Source organism: Triticum dicoccoides, chromosome 2B (genome assembly GCF_002162155.2).
Source record: "Triticum dicoccoides isolate Atlit2015 ecotype Zavitan chromosome 2B, WEW_v2.0, whole genome shotgun sequence".
NCBI classification, from domain to species: domain Eukaryota; kingdom Viridiplantae; phylum Streptophyta; class Magnoliopsida; order Poales; family Poaceae; genus Triticum; species Triticum dicoccoides.
In genome coordinates, this window is record NC_041383.1 from 140708594 (window position 1) to 140730134 (window position 21541).

At 43.9% G+C, this 21541-nt stretch overlaps 2 protein-coding genes across 2 annotated transcripts in view; both read right to left on the reverse strand.

Annotated features, from left to right (window-relative positions):
• Positions 1-369, reverse strand: part of LOC119360679 (thioredoxin reductase NTRC-like) — a 6516-nt gene extending 6147 nt beyond the window's left edge. The window contains exon 1 of the mRNA XM_037626212.1: positions 342-369. Within this exon, the coding sequence (XP_037482109.1) occupies positions 342-369 (28 nt within the window). The remainder of the gene's footprint in view (positions 1-341) is intronic.
• A 6883-nt stretch (positions 370-7252) lies between these two features.
• On the reverse strand, positions 7253-9572 carry LOC119362647 (protein RICE FLOWERING LOCUS T 1-like). The gene is made up of 4 exons (XM_037627895.1): positions 9346-9572; positions 9054-9115; positions 8899-8939; positions 7253-7866 (listed from the first exon to the last, which is right to left on the reverse strand). The coding sequence occupies exons 1-4, from the start codon at positions 9535-9537 to the stop codon at positions 7640-7642; spliced, it is 522 nt and encodes a 173-aa protein (XP_037483792.1). The 5' UTR covers positions 9538-9572; the 3' UTR covers positions 7253-7639.
• Positions 9573-21541: the final 11969 nt, after the last annotated feature.

Here is a 21541-nt window from a genome sequence, read left to right on the forward strand (position 1 = left end):
CCGCCATCGCGCGCGGTGAGGGGAGGCGGGGAGGGGGAGGGGGAGGGAGCGAGGTGGCTGCTTGTGCGTCGGTGGGTGGTGGGTGGTGTTGGCGGAGTGGACGGGCCGGGACGGGAAGGGAATCAAGCGGAGGGTGTGGAGCGCAGGGGAGCGGATGGGTGGATTGGATAGGGGGGAGGCCGCGGGAGCCAGACGTGCCGCGGCTGCGCCTGGTGGCTGGCTGCGGCTGGTGCCGGAGAGCGGAGACTGAAGCGGACGACGCGACGCTCTGGTTGGGCGTTTTCCCTCGGTTCTGCCCCACACCTCGCCGCTGTCCTTTTCGGCGTTGAGCTTTCGCGAACCTGGCGCCGTTCCAGGCTTCCAGCCCATTTGTCCGTCCAGCCAGAATGTTGGAGCTGCCAAAGCATTTTCTTTTTCTAGTGGTTGGTAGCTGCCAAAGCATTGAAGAGTTCAAGTTTGTCTTCTTGATGAATTTTATTGTCCCAAGATGAAATATCAAAAGAATACCAACACAATACATACATCGATGCACCCAACCAACACCAACACACGCAAACAAGAACACACCAACAAATAGCAAAGTCATATAAACACAGTTATTCGTACGTGAGGGGAAAAAAACCAAAATGATCAGATACACAATCGGTAAACTACACTTACGAAATGTGTAAAGTTTCCTTCCATTCATAGGGCAAGAATATAATAGGAATAGAACAACTATATTAAGTGGGATGGGTTAGACATGTCATCTGAGATGACATGTATCTTCAATTCTATGATAAGATATAAGGAAAGATATTTCATTTGGTTTCTCATTGATATGTTTTATTTTTCATTGAGTCTAAACTAATGTTTCTTTTCCTTTGAAATATGGAGGATAGTAATCATTCATGTATGCGAATATAATTCCATTCCTGCCAATGTTGAGGATATCGCTTATCGTTATCGTCTCGGTCAGCTGGGGATTAGAGATTAATTGGAAATTGGCCAATTAATCGATTTTATCGGTCGACTATTAATTGGCCATTTTTTTGCAAAATCCCAGGTTACCAGCACTAAATTATGCTATATTCAACACCAAAAAATATTGGACAGAAGTGTTACCTTGATTGCTAGCCTTTTAATCCTCGTACTCCCTCCGTCCGAAAATACTTGTCCTAGAAATGGTTGTATCTAGACTTACTTTAGTAGATACATCCATTTTATTCATTTTTAGGACAAATATTTTAGGACGGAGGGAGAATAATGAAAAAAATAGGACAATTGTATATATTGCATAACAAGGTTCACAAAACACAAAAAAACATAGTTTTTGCAAACATAGTGCTAGGAATATGCCAAATTTATCGGTACATTCTCGATAAATCAATTATCAGAGCGGTAAATCGGCCCAAACGATAAATGGTGAAGATAAGGCATAATCTTATCGGTCACCCCCCAAGTAGCGATTAATTGGACGATTTCTTGATCAGTGATTCCTGCAAATCAAAGTGCTCTAAACATTTTTTCCTACGAAAGTCATATACTGTAGAATTCCTACAAATTTCATGTAAACAAAAGAAGGCATACAAATATGATAATATTTACATCATTAAACATATATAAAATATGAACACACATTTACGATGAATCGTATAATTAATAGATGTTGTAGATACATTTCTCTGTAAACTTGATCAAATTTAATGAAAGTTGAATTGGGACACAGCTAGATTCCATAGCATCATGCCAAAGTTTATTTGATTGCACCAGATTTTGTCAAGCGGTTTGAGTGGATGAAAAAAAAAACTTGTGAAACATAGTCTACGTAATTTCTTAGGAAAATACTACAAAATTTAAGTTGCACATTCAAATAACCCATGTATGAAAATTCCTAAGACTTTAATCCTCCAAGATTCATATGAAAACCCTAACCGCGCCGCCAGCCGCCCCTCCCCGCTCCTCCCCCGCTTCGCCGCCGCCGGAGGGGACACCGGCGAAGCCCGTGTGGTCCCCAGGGAAGGTGGCGGTGGGGCGTACTCGTCGTTCTCGCGCAGATCTCGCGGCGGCCAGTGGCGCACGGCGGTGTTCCGCCGGGGGCTGGCGCCTGCTGCCCGTGAGGCGGCGTCCCTCACGGCGGCGGGGCTGCCCCTGAACGGCGCTTGGTAGTGGCCACGTGGCGGCGCGTAGGTGGGCCGGATCTGGGCTTCCGGTCTGCGTCCTCGTCGTGGCAGCACTTGCCGTTGCCCTTGGCCATGAGGCGTGGTCCGGGACGGGCCTAGCGCCGGTGGTGCTGGCCAAGATGCACGCTGGCAGCGCCCTACTTCATCTCGCGTCGTCTCGTTGGCCAATGGTGGTGGTCATCTTCGTCGTCAAAGATGGTCGGCCAGAGGCTTGGTGATCGGATCTCGAGATCCATCATCTAGTCCCGGCTGCGAGTTGGGGAGACATGGTTGCCGGTGAAAATCGAGCCGTTGGCAGGCGATGGTGGCGTTCTACGTCGTTACCTTGATGGAGGCATTACCGTGTAACTACTGTCGACCGACTCGTGCTGCTCTGGGGAAACCCTAGGATCTGGTGTTCCAGATCGGACGATGGCGGCACTGCGGTGTCGTTTCTCTCTTGGGAGCATCGTTTGTGGAGCAGCGCTGGAAGTCAGAGCAGGAGGTGGAGCGGCTTCGTCTTACACGGAGCTTCGGTGAAGATGTCAAGTCATGCTTGACCGACATGTGCTACGCTTTGTCATGCTTGGTCGGCTGGTGCTACGCACGACAGATCTTCCAAAGACTTCAAGCTGTGTCGGCTGGTGGTACTTGGCAGCATGGTGCTGAGGTGTATCAGTGGCGATCGCGACGTGCACAGCTGTTTGCGCGCAGGGAGGAGGTGTCGTTGGGCGCCGTGATGGCGTCGACGATAGCTAGACCAACCAAGGTTGATGCATCAGTATAGTTCTGAAGATGGAGCGGTGGCAGTTGGCGGCGGCAGCCTCTGAGAGCACGCCGGACTGGCGAGATCCATGCCTGGCAGGCGTCCTGGATGGGTCCTCAGGTCTTAGATGTTAGGTTTGGCTGCGATGTCGGTTTCGTATTAGGTCCAGGCTATCTGCGCCCCTTCATCAACTGGATAGGTGTAGCGACAGTTTGTTGCTTAGACCGCGGCTTTAGTCTTACTGTGGTATTACTTTGTAAGGTCTTGTGAGAATAATTAATAAAGTGGTCGTATGCATCGCCCAGATACAGAGGCTGGGGGTCATCCTCCTTTTCTAAAAAGTATGAAAATCCTTTGGATCAAGAGACCTTTTACTTCTTCACGAGAAATGCTGGACAAGTACACCAATGAAATAGAATCTGAAATTTATAATTTATCAAATATATGGAGCACAGCTGAAAATCTTGACATGGTATTGCTGGTTAGCTGGTGTTTTTAAAAACACATGTGTTACCGCAGTGCTGCGGTTAGATTATGTTTGAAGGAAAACGCCCCAAAAATTAACACACTAGGCATTGAAGGCAATCACTTAATCCACCAAATGGGATGTACCAATGTTGCATGAAAAAGAAAAGAAATACTACTTCCTCCGTCTAGGTGAATAAGTCATACGCGTAGTCCTTTAGTGGATTAAATGATCTCTTGCTTTACTCTAAACTTAAACTTTGCATGAAAAAGAAAAGTAATATTATCTCTTGCTTTACTCTAAACTTAAACCATGCAGTCTATTTAGTATAGTGATTATTGTAAGCTCTATGAGAGCATCGATTTTGCTTACTGTATATAGCTATACATATGGGGATACACTTTGAAGTCTATGGGCATATAGTTCTAGTTATCTTAAGCTTTCATTATTCATTAATTCTTGATTTGAAACATGTACTTAGATTATTATTACTAGCAAAAGAGCCCGTGCGTTGCAACAGGAGAGTAAATAACACACGTTCTTAACCCAATAACCATGACTCAAGACTCTAATGTGTTCACGTCCTTTATTTTACATGCATCACATTTGTGTTGTTGATGGTGGTCTCACTGCTCACACAACAAAAGCGTGTTTGAATGCAGTCAGTTCTAAGGCTTCTCTCTCTCGCGCACACTCGCTCGAAATAAAATGAGAAATATGTTCTTTTTCCCGCGAAGCTTTTCACAGGTGTGCATGCGTGGTTATCGATGGTTTCTTTCCTCTCTATCAGTAAGAAAAAAAAACGGATCGTACATTATAGATTAATTTCACACTAAAATAATATTTTAGAAATATTTAACAGCAAAAACTAGCATCATATTTAGATTCTACACATTTTTTTAATCAAGTTTCATATATAACAAGTTAAAATCGAAGTTACGATTTAAAAGATATTGATAATTTTGTTTTAGATAAACTATGGATTGATTAACTAAAAATTCAGGGGGTTTTATGTTAAAACGAAAAAACGATTCGGTTGACTTAAATGTGGATGGTGGGTTGATTATCTAAAACATCAGGGGTTTATTTACGGATAATTTTGTTTGAGATAAACTACAGGTTTATTTATGAAATATAGAGGGGCTTTTTTGTAAAATGCATGATGGACGACCAGAAACCCAATTTTCTTTATTATTATTAGGTAAATATTTTTACCGATATAGGTATAGCTATGCTTTGATTATTCATTAATTCTTGATTTGAAACATGTACTAAGATTATTATTATTTTTACCGCTATAGGCATAGCTATGCTTGCCCACATACAAGCACATGGAGCATACACCAATTAGTTTTTTCCAAGAACCAAGAACCGTAGAACAACCGTTCTACAGTGCATACAACAATGGTTATCTAAGCTAAGCTGATTTACGTACTGAGTACTGCCAGCCTGAACCAAATACAAAAAGGCAAGCTCGTATTTAGGTTGAGCTTCAACATCAAACAAACATCCACTACCACTCTAAGTCTCTACTGGCCATCATGTTCCACAGCATCTGATACGCGCCGTCGATCGATAGCCGGGCGCGCAGAATCGCACGCAGAACTCGTGCTCCTTAGCTTCTTGTCGCTTGAAACAAGTGATCCTCGTGATGGCCAGTGACCACATTGCCCACAAGCTAGCTACCCATCAAGTGGGTGGGAGTGGAACTACAGGAACCTTTCGAAAGCTTAGTACCAACTTTCCACATTGCCTGTTCGGGCTCCAAAACATCGGCAGCGACCGCCAACATCTCGATCATAACACTCCAATTCCAATTTCAGCGCGCTAATCGGCCAGCGACACCAAGAATGGGGGAATTGACCGGGAGGAGCAATCTCAAAGGGAATTCGATGTTGCATGTTATTCCACACACAGTCAAAGATGCAACAATGCAGGCTGCATGCAGCAAAATGCCCAGTCGGAGGCATGCTGTCATGAACGAATAATGATGCATGGCCTCATCGCAAGACATATTCTACGCAGCCAGCAGCAGCCAGACGAAGAAGAAGACCTTGCATATCGCTGTCAGTTGGCGACTTTTCCAGTCACAATATAGCAGCGGGAGATCTTTGCTAAGGGAAATGGGAGATGTTTCCATGAGGATGTCTCCACTTACTGACCCCAGCATTTGCCACACACACAAAAAAAAACGAATTTTGAAGCCATAGTGGCCAGTTTACCTATTTGTGTGTTAAATAAGCTGGAGGGGTATGTCTACGGATCAGTCAGTCGAATGAGAAAATATTGTTTCTTGTTCATACAAATCTAAGAAAATCTGCACTGCCTTCTACTCCCTTCGTCCGGGTGTATAGGGCGTGCGTGTACTTTTATGTCACCAATTTAACTAACCAAATGTTTATTACATGTGGCAAAAATTATACGTTTAGAATCTTCATCCATAGTCCATAGATGAATCTAGTGATATGGTTTTGATGACATATAGCACATCTTTTGTAGTCAAATCTACCACCTAGAAGCACACGGACATGCCCTATACATCTGGACGAAGGTAGGAGTATTGTTTTGGTCTAATACAAAAAGATTTAGAACTTGCTCTCGTAGTTCAAAAGTGAGAATTTGCACACATATCAATGTTGGATCGATGGCTCTCGACATATGTCGAGAAATAGACAATTCTCAAGCGATAGAGAATTAGCAAAATCAAAGCCTAAAAGAGTTGCCCGTTTAATAAGAGGAAACCTGAGCAAAATCATGATTACAACTCATCTAAAGATATGATACCACCCTGACATGCATGGCCACCGACACAATGCTCGGCGCATGCCGAGAACATACATCTGTTGGGGCCACCAACAAACATGATCATCTCATCACACGTCGTCTCTTGAAATCCATAGATTTCAGCGTCACAAAAGAAGAAAACAATACACACCGAACACTACAATAGACACATAACAACCATGTTGCTCCCATCCAAATAGTGAGCCGACGCGAGGACAAGGCAGAATACTGATTTTCAGTTACGAGCCTCATAGGAGACATTGACAAGAGCTTGCCACTGACAAAGCCCATCGCAATAGTTGGCGAACACCACCCACCAAACCACCAATCACAGTTAGTCGCCACTGCCATGTCGTCTTGTGATATCGGAGCTTCGTTTCGCCCCCAATGAGTGGGGTGCCCTAAGAGAACCAAATGAAGTTGAATAATCAATGTATAAGGTTGTGATGCGACCTAGGCACCTAGCCCAACTAACACCAGTTTCTCTACGACCCGAGTTGCGGTCAAGCCGCCAGCCACCGGTGTCAGAACTACATCGTCTCCAACCTCCAAGACAATGTCCCCATGAAGGGAATGATGCATGAAGCACAACCATCGTCCAATCAAAGAAGGGAAAACAACATCACAACAGAGGCTCCCAAGGAATTTAAGGGCGCCCATGGGAATCTTGTTGTTAAATGTTTCAACCTGTCCCATAACACGATAAAACTGTTTGTTTTTACTGAAATCTACCTTGGGATCCCCAACCCATCGACATGTAGCCCACTGGTATTCTACAGCCGCATCCACCAAACTACATCTCGAGGCACGATTCTTCGAGAAGTTTGCATGAGTCCAGAAATAAATTCAATGCACACCATGGGAAACAATTGAGGAAAAATGTACTGGTAGATCGTACGTACCAAGTTCAAATTTGGTGCGAACAATTCGAAGTTCTATATCTTTGGAGCAAAATTTGATTTCAATTTTTTGTGGCACGATAGAGGTATATAGTGCATGTGCCATCACTTTGATCTCTATATGAGCCAACATTACGCTTGTGATTGTTCTAATCTAACTCACAAAAATACAAAATAATTTTGCTCAACCTGAAGATCAGAACAACCAACCGCACATATCTCATTACCAAGGTGTGGCATAATGTCACATTCCTTATTGAACAGTAGCAACGCATCCTTGCAAAGGCTCCTTACTTAAGAGCCTACAAGTACAAACACAGGTACTTTATTCCAACTCTTCTAGCTAAGTACCGTGTGATGCGGCTATCATGGGTGTACGTATTAGTAAGCACGCAGACATAAGTACCGGCAGAGCTCGAGCTTAACTAACTGCCTTCGAGCTGGGCCATGGCTGATCAACCAGTTAGATAGATCAGACATGAACCTTCCAGTACATTTATTCCAACTTCTCTAGATATCTGTATCAGGTACCGGTGAGCTCAGGCGGCGACGAGGATCATGGCTGATCGATCAGTTAGACAGATCAGGTGAACCTCCTCCCACCAGTGCCTGTGGGACGCTGGCAGTTGAAGTACACGGCAGCGACGGGCTTGCCGAGGTTGAAGCGGCGTGCGAAGCTGCGTGAGTTGAAGCTCTGGCGTGCCTGCGGCGCGAACACCGTCCCCCGCCCCAGCTGCTGGTACAGAACCAGCACCATGCGGTGGATGCCCATGGTAGGGCTTGGGCTCTCGTATGGCACGATCTCTTTTCCTGCCAGTTCATCAAAGAGCAAGGGAATTCAGATAAGTTAAGCGTGCGCTTTCCCCGGAAAATGGAATAAATAGCATGTCCTTTTGTGGTTTTTACTGCATTTGTGTCCTTTCTTGGTATCATTAATTTGTACTATTTTGCAGCAAGGTGGGATATGTGGAAAATAACAACTATAAAGCGGTTCAAGGGCGTACATGTATTATTTTGTTCACTGATTGAAGCTACTATTGAAGTATATGCCAGAATTTTGCTCTTCCTACCCTAATTAACATGGGCGACTTGGTAGTTGGTTACTTGTAATCACTAATCACTCATAAAATGTTGTATTATTTGAGCGTTAAAATGGCAGTTGCTATATGGCAACATTATGTGTTTTGCCATGTAGAAAAACCAATGTATGCTAATTTGGCAAAGTCACATGGTGTAAAACAATATTGACGAGTAATTAAGTAAAAATTGAACAACATGATAAAGACCTCTCAAATTATTTGCAGAGAATATATTTTTCAGAAGCATTTCGCGAGTACCTTATGCAACCATTGCAACATTGCACACTAATTGATGTGAAATGTCTAACCGTGTTTGATAAATATTTTGCAGTAAATAAGAAACCATTTTCCTTGCATCATACTTTTTTACAAATATGATCACAAAGCAATACAATTCATACGTCCTAAAGATGAAGTCATTAAATTTATGTTTTAATAATAAACGTATGAAATCACTTTTAGTTAATCCACATACTGTAATATTTTGATTTAACATCGTCTTATACACACTATACAGATCTACTGCTTTGTTAACTAAGGTGTATCATCCCTCGCAAAAAAACACAGTAAGGTGTATCACATATTAAGGTATGAAGTGAAAACTCATATATCATAATATACAATATCCCAGTTTAAGCACTAAGTATAAGCTCGAGCGTGACTATGGAACATCACCTGAGATAGTAGTACCTAATATGGACCGTTTGGCAAGAAGTTTGAATGAAAACCTGAGCATTAGGAAAACTAATTTTGATGTACTCACCAAAGCTATCATTTGTTGATGATGGGACATCAGTCACCATCCTGCACATACCCAAAATAAAATAAAATTAGAGCAGTCCATCAACATATAGTTGTGGCCCAACAAAAACATGCATGCAGTAAAATATGACAAAACATGTAAGAGTAATGGCTTACCAGTGCAGGTACTCCCTCAGGGTTGGGTTGCTGGGATTAGGCGCATCAGGATCCACCATAACCTATTTGATTCACAATTACACAAGCACATGGTCAACATGTTAGGGGATAAAAATTAACCTGGCTATAATTTGGATTGGGCTACCAACAAACAAGTTCAAGCAACATGCAACAACGAGCTTGTTTGGTGAAGCCATTAGTCTCCCAAGCTCTCTCAAGTTCACACCATGGCCATACACGTATGGCCTTCCATCAATGGAGTACTCTTACGGGTTCAAAGTGGTAGGCTTACTAGAGTATAGGCCACACGAAAATCATCACCGCCTATCTCAACGCTGGGTTTCAGAGAGACTGCTGGTGAGCGAAACTCCATGCCATTGAACACAGGCCTCCCATCATACATCACAGTTAGAGGCACCAAGCTAACAAATGGGTCTAGAACATCTCCAACTATCTGTGCCCTTGTCAAGGAGTCATTCGCCATAATATTTTGGAGTCTCAGAGCAAGTGTATACACTATTGAACTACAAAAGCTTGAGAAATTACATGGGTTTGGGGACTATTTATAGTCTTTGAGAGAGCTCTAAGATGACACACACATGCACGTGTGATTCGCGTTCTAATAATTAGAATATCACTATGTTGATCTACTTTCCACAAGATGCCCTTCTACTTGTTAGCATTTTAGACATTATTCCTTCGTCTTGCTAGTGTTCTCAGCGCCATCTCTCCTTCTCGCGATAAGAGCATATGTAACAAATGTTTGGGAATCGCATATATCCTTTCCATATCAGTTATATGGAATTATATATCTTTTGTTCTTCTATGCATCAAATTCCACGAGGAAGATCTCTACTTCTGACTTTACATGGTATCATTGGCAATTGGCGATATATTGCTTGCTAGCTCGGTGTCGATCAGGCCCCAGTGCTTGGTATAGTACTTCTACGCAAGTTACGATCTGTTTGGTTCTTTACAGCGAACAACCGGTTATATATATTATTGAGTGCTGTTATACTCATTAAATTTAACTCTGACAGGGAATAGACATGTACAGTGGACAAAACATATGTGGTATTTAGGCTTTTCAATTTGTTGCTTCTATCTATGCACGTTTAATATTGCTTTCGGTAGTAGTGTTTGTCAGTATATCATTTTCTTCTTAACTGTATACTCACGCATGCACAATAAATCAACATTTGTAAAAAAAAAATAGTTCATTAATTTGATGGGTCTAACATACAGCTATGAAGAGTGATAATATAATGCTTAACATGCACATGTACAAACAGAGAATCACTACTGTTGAGAACATATTCCAGCATGAGGTTTGTGCCCATGAGCTCATGCACCTTTAGATGTGGCATGTGCAGCTGATGCTTCGATGCCTTCTTCGAACAGCTCTTCAGTTTGTCCCACAAAACTAAAAAATATGGCAACATTAACTGATAGACGGCAACCCGGAGGAAGGAAGTATTCCATTCTCTAAGAAAGCAACGAATGGCTATGGTACATGAAAACTCCTGCATAACTTATTGGAAAAAATGTGACCACCTGAGTCACTTAAAAATCGCCGGCATAATTCAACATGTTTGTTTTCTACCTGTCCGATACATATGGCAATAAACTTACGCAAACTTCTGCATCCATACAAATTATAACATGAAATGCATTCTTTTTCTTTTTAGCGGGGACCATGAAATATATTCGTGGTTTTCAATCATGAAAACATAATTCTATTTCAAATAGAAAAAATATATTTGCATTTCTTAGAGAATTCTAATCCGAGATCTTTCTTAAAGGCTTCTGCGCAAAGTAAGTTCTAATACAACATTACCTTTTTTGTGAAAATGCCAAAAGCCATATGTTAAGTAGCACATGCCCTTGGAAAATACCCTTACAAAAATTTAAAAATACGCCAAAATCATTGGGGGCGTAAAAATAATTTGTTCCTCCTGCATCCACCGATGGGCAACGTGAGCAAAACTCGTTGCCACCTCTGGGCCTAGCAAACTTGTCAGGAGCTTGTAAAAGCAATGACCGAGAAGTCGTCGATGTAGACCAGAAGACGCTGCCGGCCGGCCATGATCTACGTAGCAAATCACTGCCCGGAGAAGAAAACATCAAAGAGGGCATGTAGAACGCCCCATATCTGGCCAGACGGAGTCGTGGAACAAAAATCTCGCACACGCCCTAACATGGTCGAGGCTGGCCAACCTTTATCAGTGGGAACTGGAGCCGGAGAACCAAAACGCACAACCATGTTGTCCGCTCTACAGGACAGCGCCGCCAAGACTTCATTGAACACTTCCGCCACCATCGTCGGAAGGGCCGAAGTCGCGAAGACCTATATGTCCGTACAATCTCATCACTGGATCCGATGGCACACGCCATGTCAGGACCGAAGAAGAAGCCGAAGGAACCATTATTGAACACTGCCGCCACCATCGCCAGAAAGGGTGAATCGCTGGAAAAGCGGAGACCTACCTAATGCCCCAAGATGGAGGAAACTACAAATCCATCGGTTGATCGAGCCTCCTCGCACACCCTCACCGACAAAGCCGGCGGAGAAGGAGGAGGCTGGCAATCTACCTGTGGAGGGGTATGACGGCGGTGAAGGAACCCTGGATGCCTTTTGGGGCTGGGGGGCTGCGTCCCGTGCGTCCTCGGCATTGACCTAATTACTATTCCCTCCGTCCGAAAATACTTGTTCTAGAAACCATTTCTAGGACAAGTATTTCTGGACGGAGAGAGTACAACGGTACACTACTCATGATTGCAGAATTGCATTTATGACTGAGGTTAATTTTCTGGGAGCAATGATTGAAAACGACGGGACCACATCCGAAAGAACCTCCTTCCATGATCGGCTCTTTTCGCTCACCCGAAAGAACGTTATCTGCCAACGTGTGTTCTCAGTTACGATAGGGACGGCTCTAGGTAGATCGATCGTTGCCTCGTTGCACCTTGCAAACCTTAGCTCTTGATCCATCTATTAATTACTCCCTTCATTTCAATTTACTCGTCGTGATTTCAGTTTAAATTTAAACTAAAACCATGACGAGTAAATCGGAACGGAGGGAGTAAAATCTTAGTTGTGTGCAATTGCATCGCATAATCAAAGACTGAGAGAACTTTAAAAAAAAATTAGATGAAGACTGAGAGACCATAACAAAGCTACAAACTGCTACTGATCACTGCCCTAGCTCGCACGTATTCCGGCGTTTTGACCATATTCGACTGCTCCCGTGGCTGCTGCCACTCCTATTCTCCCAGGAAACGGCCATGCCAACCTTTTAGTTGCACTCTACTTTTTTTTTTGCCGTTGTTATATAGAACATGGTGGCTTTGCGTGCAACTTTTTGTCCAGCTATGCAGATCGCCGTCGTGCCTGATTGAATCATGCCAGGCTAAACACCCTAGATATGAACTTTCTCATAAAAAGATCATTCACCTTGAACATGGGAGCTGATGACTTCAGGGCCGATTGTACAAACAATCAAAATTTCTGGCCATCTACACCAAGACAATTGAAGTCCTGGAGCTCTACTCCATGCATCCCCTTCTCCCTCCTTTGTCTTCGACGTCCCACCACAATGGATACACCACCTTGATTCGATTCCAGCTGGACAACAAAATTCCAAGTTTTTGTGTTAGAGAAAATATGTAATCTCAACCTACCTTCCTTCTCTTTCCCGTATCCTTCTCAAACTCTTGTGTCTCTTCCTTGTATGCCAAGGCAGGCTTGCCCAAATCTCAATATATACACGACCCGCTCCCCATCGAGGGAGTCAGGGATCGCTCATTATCTTTCGTGGTCATCAGAGCCACCTCTTCTCATACATCTAGCCACAAACCAAAACCCTAGAAAACCACATACCCCACAAATCAAAACCTAGAAACCGCATACTACCGTCTCCATGGCTTCCTCTGCCTGCGTCGCCCTCAACCTCGGTTCGCCGCCATCTGAGAAGCTCGCACGAGGAAACTTTATCCTCTGGAAGACTCAGGTGCTACCAGCCCTGCGAGGAGCGCAGGTGACTGGACTCCTCGACAACACAGATGCCGCTCCGCCCAAGATGGTGGAGGTCACGAAGGCTGACAAGACCACGGCCCTAGAGCCGAATCCGCTGTACGGGCCCTGGATCGCCAAAGACCAGCAGGTCCTGTCCTATCTCCTCAATTCCATGTCGCCATAAATTCTTGCGCAGGTCGTCGGGAAGGACTCCACCTTCGTGCTCTGGACGACGGTGACAAACCTCTTTGCCTCACAGTCACAATCCCGGATTACCAATCTGAGAATCGCCATCACCAACACCAAGAAGGGCATCATGTCAAGCTCGGCATACATGGCGAAGATGAAGAGCCTCGGGGATGAACTAGCTGCTGTCGGTCGTCCTGTCTCTGATCCGGAGATGGTGGACTACATCCTGGCCGGACTGGACCGCGACTACGACTCCGTGGTGGCGGCGATTGGTGCTGTCAAGAACACCATCACCGCTGATGATCTCTTCGCCCAAATCTCTGCCTTTGATCAAAGGATGGAGATGCTAGGTGATCCGTCTTCAGGCGGATTCCACTCATCTGCCAACGCGGTCTACAGAGGCCGTGGACAGTCCCGCGGCAGATCCCGTGGGCGAGGAGGACGGGGGCGTGGCCGTGGTGACCGCGGTGACCGCCAACCCTCTTCCTCCGGCGGTGGCAACGACTTTAGAGGACGTCCCTGACAACAGCAACAGCAGCACCAGGTGCGTGAGCAGCAGCATGATTACCCTGAGTGCCAAATATGCTACAGGCATCATCCAGGAGGTGCACGGGTCTGCTGGTGGCGCTATGAGGAGAACGAGCGAGAAGAAAAGGAGGCACATGCTGCCTCATATGGCGTGGACACAAATTGGTATGCCGACAGTGCAACAACAAACCACACCACATGTGAACTTGACAAGTTGACGATGCGGGAGAAGTATAATGGAGGCGACCAAATTCGCACGGCAAGCGGTTCTGGTATGGATATCACACACATTGGTAGTTCAATTGTTGAAAACCCCGTGAAAAATTTACATTTGTCAAATGTCTTGCACGTTCCTCAAACATCAAAAAATCTTGTTTCCGTTCATCGATTCACTCTTGATAACAATGTTCTTATAGAGTTCTATCCTTATTTTTTCTTGGTTAAGGACTTGAGAACAAGGAGAATCATTCTTAGAGGACGGTGCGTGGGAGGCCTCTACCCACTCATATCATCATCATCATCTTCGTGGTCCAATAAACAAGCAAATATTGTCACCAAGCTTTCATCATCAAGGTGGCATAGTCGCTTGGGTCATCCATCTTCAGTCATAGTTAAATATGTTCTTAGCAAAAATAAACTCGATTATGAGCCTAGTGTTGAGTCAGTTTGTGATCGTGTCAACAAGCAAAAAGTCATCAATTACCTTATCCTATTTCTACTAGTGTGTCTACTGCCCCACTACAACTTATCTTTTCAGATGTATGGGGGCCAGCTCCTACTTCAGTTGGTAGATTTTCCTATTATGTAAGCTTTATTGATGACTATAGTAAATTTACTTGGATTTATTTACTGAAGAAAAGATCTGATGTATTCTAAGTTTTTATTAATTTCCAAAATCTTGTTGAACGCAAACTGAACTCCAAGATCATTGCTATGCAAAGTGACTGGGGTGGTGAGTATGAAAAATTGAACTCTTTCTTCCAAAAACTTGGCATATCCCATCATGTTTCTTGTCCTCATGCTCACCAAAAAAACGGGTCTGCCGAAAGAAAGCACCGTCACATAGTTGATATGGGGCTTGCACTATTAGCAAATGCATCCGTGCCACTCAAATTTTGGGATGAAGCTTTTTTAACTGCCACATATCTTATCAATTTGCTTCCAAGCAAAGTCATCAAGTTTGAAACACCCATTACACGACTCCTAGGTGTCACACCTAACTACACATCTCTTCGCATTTTTGGTTGTGCATGTTGGCCCAATCTTCGACCCTACAACACACGTAAACTCGCTTTCCGCTCAAAAAGATGTGTTTTCTTAGGTTATAGCCCCATGCATAAAGGGGTCAAATGCCTTGATGTTCCCACTGGTCGGGTCTATATATCTAGAGATGTTGTCTTTGATGAGTCTGTATTTCCCTTTGCATCTCTTCATCCAAATGCCGGTGCACTTCTCCACAAGGAAATCCTCCTTCTTCCTCAACATCTTCAGTCTTTTGATCATGGGGGCGACAACAATTGTACTAATCAATGTGATGATGGCTTTGCTGGTACTGGTTCTTCTCTTATGCCTGTGCAGGTTCCTGGTGAAAATGGTGTTCAAAATGATCAAAATTTCGAAGATATGGCTCAATTTGACCCAATATTGCATGCTGAGGAAGAGGACGAACTTGGCACAGATAACGAAGAAGATCTGGCGGCGCCTGACACTCCTGCGCGCGTGCAGTCCTCGGATCACGCGAGCGGATCGTCATCGGATCATGCCCTAGCCGGCTCCACTCCAGACTCCAGGGAGGGCCTCTCCCGCGCGGCCACGTCGCCTACAGGTGGGACCAGCAGCGGGATCGGATCCCCCTCGTCACGCGTGCGCGCCCAGTCGCGGTCAGGCAGCGGATCTCCTGCGTCAGATCGAACGGGTGACACCCGTGTGTCTGCAGGCGAAGCGGCCACACCGATGGCCGCAGGATCTCCTGCGCATATGGCGACAAATTCGCCTGCTGCATCAGCACATGCAGATTCGCCCAGATCCTCTGTGGCAAGCATTCCAGTGGTTCAGCCAGAAATTTCTTCATGAGTTATGACTGGGCTACAGAAAGGTATACGGAACCCTAAAATAAGAAAAGATGGAACTATACCATATGGGATGCTGTGTATTTCAGGAGAACCAACAACGTTGAATAGTGCACTTGATGATCCTAAGTGGAAAAAGGCGATGGATGAGGAATATTCTGCACTCATGAGGAACAAAACCTGGCATCTTGTACCAAACCAGAGAGGTAAAAATATCATTGACTGTAAATGGGTGTATAGAATCAAAAAAAGGGCAGATGGCTCCATTGACAGGTATAAGGCATGTCTAGTTGCAAAGGGCTTTAAGCAACATTATGGCATTGACTATGAGGACACATTTAGTCATGTTGTGAAAGCTGCAACTATTAGACTTGTGCTAGCTATTGCTGTGTCCAAAGGATGGAGCCTAAGGCAGCTAGATGTACAGAACATGTTTTTGTATGGTGTTCTAGAAGAGGAAGTTTTTATGAGACAACCACCTGGGTATGAGAGTAAGAAATTACCACATTATGTTTGCAAGCTTGATAAGGCACTCTATGGTTTAAAGCAAGCACCCAGAGCATGGTATTCCAGACTGAGCTTACAATTGAAATATCTTGGCTTTATTGCTTCCAAGGCTGACACGTCCTTGTTCATTTATAACAAGGCAGGAGTAGTCATTTTTGTGCTCATATATGTGGATGATATCATAGTTGCAAGTTCTTCACGAAATGCTACTAATGCTCTGTTACATGATTTGAGCTCAGAGTTTGCCTTGAAGGATCTAGGTGATTTGCACTTTTTCCTAGGCATTGAAGTCAAGAAAACTCAAGATGGCATTGTGTTAAATCAGGAAAAATATGTAAACGAGCTTCTGTCTCGCATGGGAATGAAGAATTGTAAGCCAGTTCCCGCACCTTTATCTTCCTCAGAAAAGCTCTCTGCATATGAAGGTGAGCCACTTCAAGAGGAGGAGAGCACAAGGTATAGGAGTACTGTGGGAGCATTGCAATATCTAACTCTCACACGTCCAGACATTTCGTTTGCTGTTAATAAGGTTTGTAAATACCTACATGCACCTACCTCTGCACATTGGGCAGCTGTTAAGAGAATTGTGAGATATGTGAAGCATACTATGGGAATAGGACTACATTTCAAATAGTCTAATTCCTCTCTTATTAGTGCATTCTCTGATGCTGACTGGGCAGGATGTAGTGATGACAGAAGATCAACTGGAGGTTTTGCAGTATTCTTTGGATCCAACCTTATTTCCTGGAGTGCTAGAAAGCAAGCTACCGTGTCACGTTCAAGCACAGAAGCAGAATACAAGTCCTTGGCAAATGCAACTGCTGAAATTATTTGGGTTGAATCACTTCTTGATGAGTTGGGGGTTAAGAAAAATCGTATCTCGTGCTTATGGTGTGACAATTTGGGAGCAACTTATTTGTCTGCAAACCCAGTGTTTCATGCAAGGAAAACACATAGAGATTGACTTTCACTTTGTGCGAGAAAGAGTTGCAGCAAAGAAACTTAAGATACGGTTTATTCCCTCCAAGGACCAAGTAGCAGATGGTTTCACAAAGGCACTTTCAGCAAGACCATTTGAAGAGTTCAAGAATAATCTTAATTTAGGATAGTTGAGATTAAGGGAGGGTGTTAGATAAAATATGTAATCTCAACCTACCTTCCTTCTCTTTCCCGTATCCTTCTCAAACTCTTGTATCTATTCCTTGTATGCCAAGGCAGGCTTGCCCAAATCTCAATATATACACGACCCGCTCCCCATCGAGGGAGTCAGGGATCGCTCATTATCTTTCATTTTGTACTCTTAAAATATTCATGTTGGTGCAACCAGAGTTGCATTATCCACCTTTTTCGTTGCATTATCCACCTTTTTCATCGTAGTGCCTCTCGTCTCCATGGTAACTCTCCTTGGGGTAGAAGCACTATATATCACTAGATGATTTGTTGCGCCTGTGGTGCAGAGGCCAAATGCAATTCAGAACTTAGGCAGACTGTATGAAACACTTCTTATGAATTGCTCGTAAAGTACGATCTTGGTTTATGACACGACAACCTGCAACATGAACTGCCAGACTAGGACCGACAAACTCACAAACAGAGGCTACAACTCTTCGATCATGACAAGTACTGGGTCGTGCTGACTATACACCTAACCACCACCTTAGTGTCGAAAAGGTCGAAGATGATGACCCTGAAACTATTGTCAGTCGAGACCTTGAAGGTGAGGAAGTACCTGATGTGCAACTTCTGAGCTATGGCAAAGCTAGCCCACACTTGATCGATGCCAAATCTCCCATTAAAATCCTGGAGCTTGACCTTACTACAGTCGGTGTTCTTCTTTAGAACGATTTCCTGTGGGGCAGTCCTCATGTCCTCATGCAAGGCATTGAAGATCGGAAACTTAGGTTCTATAAGCACCTTGCAGAAGTGGGTTGGACCTATGTCTTCATTGAAGTGCCCAACATTCATTGGCCTCCCCCGACGCTTATTGGAGTCGTTAGCTTGTCCTGAAAGCTTCCTTACTTGTGGTGTGCTCCGGAGATGTTTGTAGATGTGTGGTGGTCGTCTTCAAGACCACCCCTAGCGATTCCAGGCTCATCCATTGAGGGTGACTCGAAGAGAATACGGTGAGCCACTTAGTGGCATTCTGGAGCCTTGGTTCCGACACTGCTCCAATGAAGGTTAGCACTTCTCCAACGGAGATTAACACTTCTTCAAGGAAGTGCGTACTTCAAGATAACACTACTAGGGAAAACCCTAGCAGTAGCGCGGGTTTTGTGTCCACTAGTAGCGCGGGAGGCCGCGCTACTAATAAGGCGCTACAGCTATTGCTTAGCAGTAATGCGTGCCCGCACGCGCTACTGCTAGGACAAATAGCTGCAGCGTTTATTCAGTACCATGCTACTGCTAAGGTAACTACTTGCAGCGTGTTTTCTGTCCATCGCTACTAGTATTTTTTTATTTTTTATTTTTAGTGTATTTATGTGCCATCGTACAAATATTGGTACAATATCAGTTATGAGGTTTACATCATTATGTCCATAACAGTGTGTCAAATGAAGGTGGATTAGGTTCAAGTGGAGGCAATATGTGGTGCATGTCAAAAGTATACTACTAATCCAAACTTGATCTAGTTTGGACTAGTAGTACTTTCGATGTGCACCACATGTTGCCTCCACTTGAATCTAATCCGCCAGCACAAGCTATTTAGTCATCATCATAGTCATTACCACCAACAGTATTTATTTAATCACCACTAACACTAGCTAATAATAATCATCATAGTCATTACCACCAACACTAGCTATTTTATCATCATAGTAATAGTGTAGCACATCATCATCCTCAAACTCATTTCTAGCTAGCTAATCACTCCTGCTGCTCTCTCTTAGGTAAAATAACATAAAACATGTATAGCTCTCCTCCTTGATCAAACTGGAGCATGCAGATGAACCTGTCTCCTAATCGTGGGTAGCGCATCTATTTGCTGCCCCCTAGTACTTCTCTGCGCTCCCCCATCACATATTTGGTCCAGTCTTGCACTATTAAGCATCCGTCGCTAATCTTGAATGCACTAAAGTAATCTGTAGGATATCTTGGCCGTAAGCTGATAATACTCATGGTACCTTTAGTCTCGATCCCATAAGGCACAACATTCATCGGGAGTCCCTGTTGAAGAACATCGTACGGTAACATACTTAGCAATGAAATTTAGCTTCAAAAATAATGTATGGAAAAGATGCACTGATGACAAATAGTAAAAATCTTACCATCCTTCCTAAATAGATGTGACCGTAGTTTATTACGAACACTATTGGTCACACATTTTCAGTACTAACATTTCTAAATGCAGGAAGAAAATTTGTCTTGACAGTATCAAGATCCTCAAGCCATGAAACATAATGACTAAGCTCCTCGCAGTTGAGTTCAGCCCCAGGACAATATATGGTCCTATCTACCAAGCGCTGGACATGTTTGCTTGCACCGAAATAAGCTGACAATACAAATTAGTTGTCAACTATTTTTGAATAAACAATATCAAAGACATAAATATGGTTGAGAAACTTACATAATGGTATAACTGGAGGCGTCTGCACATCGACCCAGATGTCGGTATTACCTTCAATATCATCTTCCGGACGAATATCAAAGGTGATAACCATATCAGGCTCAAATGCATAATCTTGCATAGTGCTCGCCATGTATTGCATCCAAAATAGGTGTAGTCGTCTGAATTGTATAATTTTGCATGGAAAATATAACCATGCTCGGTCTTCAAGTAAACTTTCTTTTCCTCCATACTATGACTGAAACCTATCTTATCCAATACAAAAACTCTTGCATGGCAGGGGATACGCTAGTAGAATAGTAAAAAAATATAAGTTGAAGCAAATGAAGCAGATGTCATGCTTAATTATGAAAAAAGACTTGTCGTTGTGACTTACTGTATCCACTTCGAAGTTCTCGTCCAGCTTGATGTTGAAGCGCCTATCATCATCTAGGAAGATTCCGTCGCACAGGCCGCGCTCGTCTTCGCAGTATTTGCAAATACCGAAATCCTTTTCGTCGTCAGACATTTCCTATGTTCATAGTTAAAACATTAATTCAAAATCGATCGAAGACAACTACCAAGATACTCAACACACAAATCCGGGGCACTCGATATTTCCTACATATTCTGGCACAAGTCATGCCAAAATTCACGGAAAAATCCGGCATGACCTTTGCTAAAATAGGACATATCGAGCGCCTGAAATTTGCCGGAACGGAAATGAATCAACACTCCGGCAAAACATAGGCCACTCGGAGGTGTAACTTGCAAACATGACCGGCCACTTGGATATTGAGCAACACAAGATATACATTTCAAAATATCTTATAGGACTCAAATTAGCATGCATTCAATAAGCAAAAGTAAATCATCTCATGCGTCCGTACATCGTCGAATATTATCACTAATACATCACGAATAGCGTCATACATGTAACATCACTAATACAACTAAAACTCTAGCACACGACGGGTATCGACGCGGGCGGTGGACACCCACAGAGAAGGAACCATCACGGGATCATAGCTCCAGTGAGATCCCCGGAGAACCTGTCAGGTATTGGAGAACGGCCTGTGCTCCAACGCAAACAAGTAGCGATGGACGTGCGCGTCCTCCTCACTGACACGGTGATGCACCACCTCCGCGGAGTCCTCGAGCCTCTGGATCATCACTGGCCCACGCGACCGCCACCAAAAAAGGTTCGGGTCAACGACAGGCTGGCTCCTCACCAACCTGTGCCCCTCGGTAGGTAGCGCCTCCCAGTACCACCACGGCGGAGCCCAGTCCAGGACATGGCCGATCTGGTCAAGCAGGTGTCATCCTCCGCCGACTCGACGACGAGGATGCGGGATAGGCATCGTCCACGTTGAGGCGGGAAAAATTGCTTTAACTAAAAAATAGAAACAAGTTCTTACTAACTAGTTCTATTAATTCAACTAGTTCTTACTAAAAATAAACTTACTATAAATAAAAAGGAACTACTGCCCTAATTACCATCTAAGTAATTAACTAACTAGCACTAAAAATAGCCTAGGGTTCATACTAACTAGCACTAAATAGCTAGGGTTCATACTCAGCAGAGAAGAGGGATCGGAAGGGGAGAGTGCTTACAGAGGGCGGGGAGAGAGATGGG